This window comes from Amphiprion ocellaris, chromosome 1 (genome assembly GCF_022539595.1).
Source record: "Amphiprion ocellaris isolate individual 3 ecotype Okinawa chromosome 1, ASM2253959v1, whole genome shotgun sequence".
Lineage (NCBI taxonomy): Eukaryota > Metazoa > Chordata > Actinopteri > Pomacentridae > Amphiprion > Amphiprion ocellaris.
In genome coordinates this window covers 16009544-16020350 of record NC_072766.1, presented here as the reverse complement: position 1 = coordinate 16020350, position 10807 = coordinate 16009544, and the positions used below count along the sequence as shown (strand labels likewise).

At 40.3% G+C, this 10807-nt stretch overlaps 1 protein-coding gene across 1 annotated transcript; it reads left to right on the top strand.

Annotated features, from left to right (window-relative positions):
- The first annotated feature begins 2201 nt into the window (after positions 1-2201).
- Positions 2202-6164, top strand: LOC129349177 (globoside alpha-1,3-N-acetylgalactosaminyltransferase 1-like). Its single transcript, XM_055011658.1, has 8 exons — positions 2202-2206; positions 2992-3126; positions 3283-3391; positions 4123-4236; positions 4450-4566; positions 4768-4901; positions 5116-5193; positions 5307-6164. Exons 1-8 carry the CDS (start codon positions 2202-2204, stop codon positions 5323-5325), a joined length of 711 nt encoding a protein of 236 aa, XP_054867633.1. The 3' UTR covers positions 5326-6164.
- Positions 6165-10807: the final 4643 nt, after the last annotated feature.

The following is a 10807-nucleotide window of genomic DNA, read 5'->3' as shown; positions in this document are numbered from 1 at the left end:
GGAAGCCACGGTCAGGCAATGATAAGCATGAGCAGATGTAGGAAGACAAATGAGAACAAATAAGAGAAACAATGGAGAGCAGAAACAAATAATTGTTTTCAAATGTTTACTCTCTTACCCTGTAACTCAACTTTTGTCATTCAATATCGCTGTGGAGTCAATTCACATAAAAACACGATTCATCTTTCTGTCCCTTTTTTGTTTCTTTTGTTTGCTGGAATAACCTCTGTGTTTGAGATTTTGATTTATAATCAAAACTTTCCACACAAATCTGTGTGCTTAAATCATGTATAACTTTACTGAAGTTGACTGAAAATGAGAATACAACACAATTAGGCCCTAACCGACTAAGTACTGATCAAATACATGAGCGTCTAAATAATCAGGGAAAACAAAAACTATATTTCTTCAAGTAAACTGGAAAAGCATTGCATCATGACTCAGATTTAATTTGTTCTGTTTCTTGAGAAAAAATGAGAGACGCCCTCCTTCTTTTGCCCTTGGGCTTCTCCACTGTTTCTCTATTTCATCCTGATGTTCACGCTCACGGACCTGCACACTTTGAGGCATGTCAGGGCTTGCCGCTGCTGTCCTGCCATCAAATTGTTCAGTGTGTGAAGCCTCCCTTGCAGAGATTTTAAGCCCTTCACTTTCCATAAAATTTTTTCAGACTTTGCCTGAGGGAAATACCCACAGTTCATAGCTTTACAAGCTTGAACATGAGGTTACTAGTGAAAGCCTGAATTAAATAAAGAAGAAATAAAATAAAAATAAAAAACCCTTTCACCCTTTGGATTCCCACCGGTCCCTGCATTACCCCCAGACTACCAGATCCCTCAAGGACTCTGTTTCTCCCCCAGATTCCTGCCTTTCCCTGCTTTGTCTTCAGCCTACTGTTTCCCAAGCCTGCTCTCCCCCTTGGTATTCAGTTTCCCATTGTGTGAGTACCCTGTTGAGTTAGTGTTGTTAGTTACTATGTTTTGATTCTTTGGTTGTTTGCAATTTTGAGTTTAGTTGGGAATGTTGTAGGTTTTTGTAGTGTTGTTTATCTTTGAGTTGAGTCTGGTTTAGTTTTCCCCCCTCTTTTCAGTTTCCCTTGTTCTGTACTGGTTTTAGTTCTTGTCTTATTAAATAAAGCCCTTTTCTACATCCCACCTGTCTGCTAATTTCTGTGTCTGCGCCTGGGTTCCCTGACTCCCACGTCACAGGACATCCTGGTACTTTTGGCTTACTGTGGATGTGTTAGCACACACTAAATGTTTTTTTTTCTTTGAGATATGATATGATTCATTTTTCCATTGCTTGTATGCTCGGAGAGCAGAAAGGTGTTAGATTTGGTGCAAATCCTTCCAGATTATGAACCCACAACTGGTTCCATCATCAAGTGTCAGGCCTGCCTCTGCAGTCTCTGGGTAGTGCCCCTCCCTCCCTTTGTTGTGTTTCCTTTGTAGGAATGTGTGGCACTGAGATGGCGGCGGCAGGTGTAGGAAGTCCTCATCAGAGCAATCAGCTGAAGTGAGAGCAGACACTGCAGAGCCAGTCAGTCTCAACCTCTTCACCATATAACCGGGCTCTTCTCTTCATTCTTTGCTGGATTGTTGATGCAACTAGTCAGTGCTGACTGAGTCATTCTACCTTCTGTTAGTCTTGTGAACTCTAGTAATTCTGGTTTTTGTTCTGTTCTCCTCTCAGCCTGGACTGCCTCCCCCTCGTGTGATGACCTGCCTCCGTGATGTCTGGACTCTCCTGCTCACCAGCCAGTCGGTTTTCCTCCCGTTCGGTCAGCCACCTGGCTCTCCTCCTCACTTCCTCCGCCATCTTCAGATCAAGCCCCGATCTCAGCTTCCACCTGCCGTCGCTGTCTACTGACCCACCTCTGAGCCACCGCTTCCACCTTATGAGCTTCAGCCCCCATCCTTTCTAGCTGTGCACCAGTCCAAGCAGGAGCGGTCAGGTTATTAGTTTTATTTTTATATATATATATATATATATATATATATATATATATATATATATATATATATATATATATATATATATATATATATATATATATATATATATATATATACACACACACACACACACACACACACACACACACACACACACACGTACAGCTGGAAGATCACAAAGTATAACTTCTAACTTTGGTGTGAAGACATGCTTTAGAAAATGATATGTGGAGTAATCAAAACATAATGGCGTAAACTTAAAGTAATATAACTTGGAAGGAGGTATATCAGAAACATAGCAATACATAAAGGTATAATATCCATGAAATCTGTCTCAAAATAATAGGGCAAAGTCTGAACATGTCTGGGCATGTTCTCTGTAAAACATGACTGAATGATAACCTAATGCACATGTCCTCTGTCACAAGTGATCTAGGGTTGAAACATGACAACCTGATGTCATGATCTGACCAATATATTTAGGAAAGTATAATGGTGTCAAAACTGTCACTCCAATAATACGGATTATAGATGTGGAAAAATTAGCAATTCTCACAGCATAAAAGATGATGCACAGCTCAGTATCTTGGGTTATTCTTGGGGTGTTATTCACTGCTAAGAACTACTCCTGGATTTTTGTCAACAATAAAACCTTCTATCTCCGAATGCTGACTTCTCCTGGTGATTTTCTGATGATCTTTAAAGGAGCTTTTTAGACATTTAAACACGGTCTTAGATTCTGGCCCTTGATTTGTGATTAGTTTCCACTTCACATTAGAATGATGAATTAAACAAATTGTTATAGAATCCAAAATTTCAGAAACTATCCTAATTGTACTAATAATCACTGTACATCTACATGCAATTTTTTTTTCTATTGTTGTGGAGGCCAATCTATGACAATGACGGTATATTGAGCTCCTGCCTCTGTAAACTGGATTGTATGATCATAGCTAAACAAAAGCTGTCATAAATGTATCTATACATACAGTTTGAATGCTGTAAGCTCTATTTTGAATTTCTTTGTTTTCCTCAGACGCACTGATGTGAACTCTGTGACAAACTGGAATGCTCCTCTGGTTTGGGAGGGAACCTTTGATCCAGTGGTGATTGATGACATTTATAGGAGGATGAACCCAAGAGTTGCTGTGGTGGTTCTTGCTGTTGGCAAGTAGGTACATAGGATATTCTCACAGGATGTTGTTGGGATGAGGTTTCATCTCACCCACTGTAAAACGCTTGGCATGAATTCTCTGTGTATTATTACATATTTTGTCTTTCATACTAGCTGATAAACTTTCTGCCTTGTTTCTTTCCATCCGACCAGATACACTCGTTTCCTGAAGGGTTTCCTTGAATCGGGTGAAAAGTACTTTCTTGTTGGTTTAAGGGTCACGTACTATATCTTCACAGACAATGAACAGGATGTTCCCAACGTAAGTTGTTTGTTGATAAGTTTAAAATACAGCTGAACATAGGACCATTTAACAAGACTAACCACAAATTCAATCTTTCTGGTCTGTTTGTACAGCAGTTCTTCTAAAGTTGTGTCTTTCATTGTTTCAGGAAGGTTGGTCAGTCTAGCTCCATCATTACATTACTTTCAGTGCTCCACTGTCCATTAGTGTGTGGAAGCAGATTGTTGTCCAAAGTTGCTTCCATTTATTTAACAGTACGAGCTAGTTGAGACATCGAAGTGGCAACAGGGAGGTTAGTTTTAAAAGTAATGGAACACCTAAAACAGTATTATTAAATTACTTGGTCACACCTCTGTACTGTTCAGTATCTCTCAACTGCCCCTGGGAGATGACAGAAAACGCCCATTATGAAATTGAGAAAGAACTTTACAGAGAAACTCCGTAAGAAATAAATGGAAACAGTGCAAACTGCAATGAATTTTTATTCCCTGCATCTATGGGTCACATTCCAGACAGCTGTTTTGTGTCTGAAATAATGCTATTCAACAGCACAGACTGAACTTTCCCACATGCATTAAGTGCTTCAGGGATTAAATGACAGCTGAGGAATTCTGGACTTCAAATTTATTTCACAAGACATTGAATCACTCTTTTCTGATGACCTCAATCATTTTGTCCTTCTTACCGTCGTTGAATGTTTCTTGATGACGTTTGCAATGTAAATGTCTTATTTTTATTTGATTGTTCAGGTTACACTGAGTGAAGGCCGGAAGATTACAATTCTCCCCGTCCCTAGTGCCAAACGCTGGCAGGACGTAGTACTCAGCAAGATGAAATGGGCAACCGTCACGATTGACAAACAAGTGAGGAGTGAAACACATGAAATGGTCCACACAGAACAACAAAAGCAAATGCTTCAAACATCTGGTTAAAACTGAGCAGTGAGGATTGTAAAGCATCAAGCACTGTAGTCTGCATGCACGATTACTACCAAGAATGAGTTCCATCAACCACTTCTCTGAAATATTATGTCTTCATCATGTATTAAACTTACAACACATCTGTCATGTTTTCAGATCCGTAATGAGGCCGATTATCTTTTCATGATGGACGTCGACAGCGTCTTCCACAACCGTTTTGGAGCAGAGAGTCTCAGTCAGATGTCTGCTGTCCTTCACCGTGCCTTCTACAAGGTTTCACTCTTTCCTGCATCACATTCATCTCAAGTTCATGAACCTTTTTTTTTAATCTTAATAATAGTGTAATCTGGTGTGTATTTTTTCATTATATTGCCTCATTTTCTTATCAACTACAATACTTTCTGCCAGCACAAGTGTCAGCTAAACTCTCTGCTCATTTTAGAAATGATTATTTTATTTTCTGTATTTTCTCAGACTCACCAGAGGGATCAGTTTCCATATGAGCGTCGTCCTGAGTCCAAAGCCTATATTCCTGCTGGTGAAGGAGACTACTACTACACTGCAGCTGTGTGGGGTGGATACCTGGAGGACATGTACAGGCTCGTCAAGTAAGCAGAATCATGTGATCTTCTAGGTTATTTTCATGCTCTTTCTGATGTGAACACAAAATACAGTGAAAAGTGAAAGATGGCCATACCACAGGCATTTAGATACTGCGTATTTTTAAAAACCCTAGTCACTGCTATTGTCCTTTTTCCCTTTTAAAAATGTCTTTTTGCATAGTGTCTTGTCTCAGTTCTACTACATGTCTTATCTTGCCAGATACTGTTATGAGCAGTCGGAGGAAGATGCAAAGAACAACATTGAAGCAGTGTGGCAGGAAGAGAGTCACCTGAACAAGTACAGAGTTACAATTCATTTCCTCATTTTGCCGGTTTTTTTTGCTCCTGACACTTTATCTTCAGCAAATCACAGTCAGAATGCACATATCTGCTTATCTCTCTGTTGTGCAGGTACTTTCTGTACAACTAACCAGCTAAGGTGCTGTCTCCAGAATACCTGTGGTCAGACTATGATGCATCTGCAGCCTGCACAGACAATGCAACACAACCGAGTCGGTTTCAAAGCCAGTGAACCGAGGCCATGATGCTTATCAACTAAAGTACAGGTCTTTATCCTACCCAGGGTGCATCATAGGTCCACCACCGAATAACCACTTGACCCTCTACCCATGTTAGGAACTGCAAGACCACATCATGTGTTGTTTCTGCCGTCTCATAGGAGAACATTGGATATTTACATAACATATATAGACTGGGGCTGCACAGTGGCGTAGTGGTTAGCACTTTCGCCTTGCAGCAAGAAGATCCCTGGTTTGCGTTCCGGCTTTCCCAGGATCTTTCTGCATGGAGTTTGCATGTTCTCCCTGTGCATGCGTGGGTTTTCTCCGGGTACTCCGGCTTCCTCCCACAGTCCAAAAATATGCTGAGGTTAATTGATTATTCTAAATTGCCCGTAGGTGTGAATGTGAGAGTGCTTGTTTGTCTTTGTATGTGGCCCTGCGACAGACTGGTGACCTGTCTAGGGTGTCCCCTGCCTTCACCCGAGTCAGCTGGGATAGGCTCCAGCCCCCCCCACGACCCTAGTGAGGATTAAGCGGTGTATAGATAATGGATGGATGGATATATAGACTGTAGTAAAAAAACAAAAAAGGGATCATCCTCCTTTTGTTTTTTTACTACAGTCTACAAGTTCTCTCATCATATTCACTCTATTTGAAGGGAAAATTCCCCTGCTGGTGAATGTCATCATGTCATGACTGCTGCCTTGTGATGTGAACTGTAATGTCTTAATAAAAACTATAACTTAGACTTTTTTATGTACAGCATGTTTAACTCAAAACATTTTACATCAACAAAAAAAAAACAATATAATAAAATAGAAAAATGATAAAACACAAGACTTTACTGTTGAAAGTAAGACTTAATTTTTACAAAAAGTAAGACTGATTCTCTTGTGATAGCATGAGAACATGAATTCCATTTAGACTTGTTTGGTTATGTTTCATCAGTATTGCATATCTTTATTTATTGTTCAGCAGTTTATACAAGATATTTTGCTCCCATGAGGCCAAATAATTTGTCAAATGAATCAACATTATTTATTTTTATTATAAAATCCCTTTGTGCTTCAGTTTTCATCAGTGTAGAACTCACTGTTATTTCTGTTTAGTACTATTTTGGGTTTTATGTTCTTGCTTTTTGTGCTGATCTATCATGAGTCTGACTCAAATACACCAAAAAGACTTTGGTGAAAAAAGCAGGAGGAGCGTTTATTGTTCCTGAGTTTCATCTTAAAGCCCGGAAAAGGATCTATGAGGGATTATCAGTTTACATATCAGGAGAAATGCTTGGAATAATGTTAGCAGTGCAATGGATAGAGGATAAGATCATTGAGAGCAATCATTTGTTCAGACTCAAGCTCATCACTGGCCAGTCAGCAGTACAGTCATTCTGATAACAATGCAACAAACATTTTACAGGATTAAAATGATGTATCTAATGGTTATGTTTGAAGAGCACCAGTACATATTTGCACATATCCATAAGGTTTCAAAGGAAACCACAGGAAATTATCACATTCAATGGTTGGACAGAAACAAAGAAGATTTTTAAAGAAAGGTGGCAAAAGAAATGGGAGAAGGAGAGGAATGGATGGTGGTTTGATTGCAAAGGAACATGGGAGAAATGAGGAGTGCAGGGACGAGCAGGAGAGATGAAATATTAATAACACGACAAGTACATACGCGTGAACTAACACTGTTCAAAATACAAGAACATAATGCAGGTAGATGCGACTGCTGTGGGGAAGAAGAAACAATAGAACACTACAGTGTCACGGAACAGGGAAATTCTGAACCCAAAGTGAGAAGCAACACAGAGCAGGTGGCAGGCAGGTCAAACTTAACCAGGATTTGCCAACACTGGCCAGAAACTCACAACCCACAGTAAAGTCCGTATCCTCGCTCCTGAGGATGGCTGCGGGGTAAACAGGCTGCTCTGTGGTTCAGTGTCGCTCCGTACTCCTAAGTGACAGGCTGAAATGATCCGACACCGCTTTCCATGCAGCGTCGGTCTTTATAGAGTGTCAGAATGGGATGAGCTGCACGTGTGCTGCTGCAGCTCATCTAGTTCATGCCGGTCACCTGCAGCGGCCGTGACAGTACCACCTCCTCAAAGTGCGCCTCCTGGCGCATCAAGGGGTCCATCAGGGTCAGGGGTCTGGAAAAGGGTCCACAAACACAAAACCAAACAAAACTCAAGGTGTCCCACACGGGGGGCGGCTCCATGCACGCCGCAACTAGTCTCAACAAAAGTTCAGTCATGTTGGCCGGCCGACCAGACAAAGGTGGGACCACTCCAGCGATCTGGACTGTGCACGCTCTCTGCAGCTGTGTCCAATCAGCCGGGGTGAAGCACAGAGGAGGGAGGGGCCATGACAGCCTCCTGGCGCACAACTGGGCCGGGGGTCCTGGGGCAGGCAGAGGTCAGGCAGGAGGAACTGATCAGGAGGGCGGTCCGGGGGCTGGACAGGCTTGAGGGACCGCAGGCTGTGGATCTCTAACAGGTCCTGCAGTAGCCCAAGGCAACAGGTCCAAAGAGAGCACAACATTTCCTCCTCTGTCCTGAGCATTGTAATGCTGGTGCAGTACAATAATTGCTTACAACAGAATCAATTCAGACAGCATTTGTCAATTTACCCATTAAATCCCTTCATCCATTATCAACACTGCTTGTCAAAATGGCAGAGACCAATAAAAGAACCAGGGAATCAGAGAAGATTCAGATCCATATTTTCTTTTAATTGCTGTTTGTACATCATAACACCACACAACATACCAGCATGTTCCTCCAATCAAATTCTCTCCACTGACATAAATACCCTGCGCCTATCACGCACATACCACATGAGAGGTAAACCCCCAAACACACCCACATAAATAGATAATAAATATTGACATAAAACCCCTTACTGACTACAAATACACACTCCATAAGTATAACCAAACTAAACCCTATTTAATATAGACCCCCTCTGAATACTTTAAATAATTATTTACACAACAGGAAATCCAAACTCCCCTCTACCTACTTCCCACATGGCACCTTCCTCCCAGAACTAATAAAAGGCATCCTAACTGTGGTGTTTAAAGAAAATGTGCATTGTAAGAAAACAAGGATGCATTGTTAAATGCCAATTTAGGTTTAAGGTTTAATGTTGTGACTCATAACCACCACAAGAGGGCGGTAAGGCAACAGGGACTACTCTGTGTGCCACAATGTAGCCGGACAAGAGAATGAGAAGCTGTGTGAAGACCATGTGAAATGGATGTGAATGAACTTAGACGCTGTTCGTCAAGTTGTTCCTCTTCTGCCTCGTTTTTCACCTTTGAGCCAACTTCCGCTATCTGTTATGAACACAACACTAACCCCGTGGAAGAGAACAGGCAGATATAAGTTTCTGTGACCAGTACACTAATAAACGAACAACACATTTACACAGTTTGCTTAGCTAGTTCACACTGCTTCTTTGCACTACACCATCTACTGCCATATATCACCTGCTACTTTTGTTCACAGGTGAAGACCTGTATGGAACTGACTGGCATCACAGCTGCAAACCGTGTGCTCCAGCAAACAAAGAAACAAAGACATCACAACATGTACCTTAAAAAAAAAAAAAAAAAAAAAAATCCTTTTACAAATTAAAGAATGTGTTGATTTTAATTCAGTTTACTATTTAACAGAACTCTGGTAACAGCAGTCCATCATTACACCACTTTATATATTTTTTATATATATATATATATATATATATATATATATATATATATATATATATATATATATATATATATATATATATATATATATATATAAAAAATATATATAAAGTGGTGTAATGATGGACTGCTGTTACCAGAGTTCTGTTAAATAGTAAACTGAATTAAAATCAACACATTCTTTAATTTGTAAAAGGATTTTTTGAATGAGGTTTGGATGTAAACAGAATCTGCAAGTCAAGTAACAACTGCTCAGCCTCAGTCATCTTATGACCTGGACACTTTGATCCAGATCTATGTCTTCAGAACAGGCAAAATGATGCACATGGAACTTAGAATAAAAGATATGCCATCAAAGCTTTCTTTGGCAATTCACTTCTGAAAAGTTCACTAGCTGAGTCATGATATATCCTAGGAAGGAGACCGTGGAGGCGTGGAATTCGCACTTCTTTGCTTTCATGAACAGTCTGTTTTTCAGGAGGCGTTCCAGGACTTGACAGACATGGAGAGTGCACTCTTCGAGGTTCTTAGAGTAAATCAGGATGTTGCCTAAAAAAAAAAAGTCATGAAACAGTTGTATAGCCTTCCACCTATTCCTAGCTTGTCCTTTAAAAGATCTTCTCTCCACATGGAGTCATAATCTCTCTTAATGTCTAAGAAAATTATGGCCATAACTCCCCTTACAATAAGACTCTTCATTGTCATAACTGACTTAAAAAAAAAAAACGAGACAACCTGTAAACATGTTTTCCATCCATTTCTTCAAGGGAGAGATTAGTGCTGTTATTCTGCATTTGCTGTGGTTTTTACTTTTTCAGAAAATGGTACAATAGATGCCATCTCCCACTGAACAGACTGGTTTTCTTCTGTTTGTACCTCATTAAAAAGTTTCAGAGTTTGTAAGTCTTCCTCTGGTAACTGGTTTAATTGATCTTATCTTGGACCAGAATACCTGGTGCCCTTTCGGGACTTTCAGTTCTCAAGGTGAATTCCATAGCCGTAGATGAGCTGATTTCCTCTTTTATCACGCACCTGTCAACATACACCTGTCTTTGTTTCCATTCTCAAGGAGTGGCTACATACTTGAGAAACCAGTTGTACTTCAAGAAGCACAACTTGAATTACAGAAACACTGACAGTTAACAGAATCTATAATGAGACAAAACTTCAGGGGTGAATCTTGGTAAAGTTCTTGATTTTAAGGTTTACTCAGAGGCTCAGGCGCAGGAAACGAGAGAGACGAACAAAATGCAGCAACAATAGTTTATTTACAATACAATACTGCACAGAAACTACAAATCCCTACAGTACTCAAAAAGAACCAGAAGTGTAACCGAACGACAAGGGAACAATAACCAAAGATCTACAGCGCCTCTAAAGGCAGGAGGACTAAACGAAAACCTCAATAGACGGAAGCTGACCCACAGCAGGTATAACCTGGGCAGGAGAACTCAGAACTAAAATCGTCTGAACTAGAATCTGCAAGAGCAAAGAACATACTAAACCAAAAAAGCCAGAAGGCTCACGGAATACTTCACACAAGTCAGTATGAACTGTAAACTAAGGAAATCGTCTGTAAGTGAAGTGATAACAAGAACTATGACGAACTATACTAGAAACTCTAAAGCGAATACAATATACAAGAAAATCTGATCTCTAATGGAAGACCTA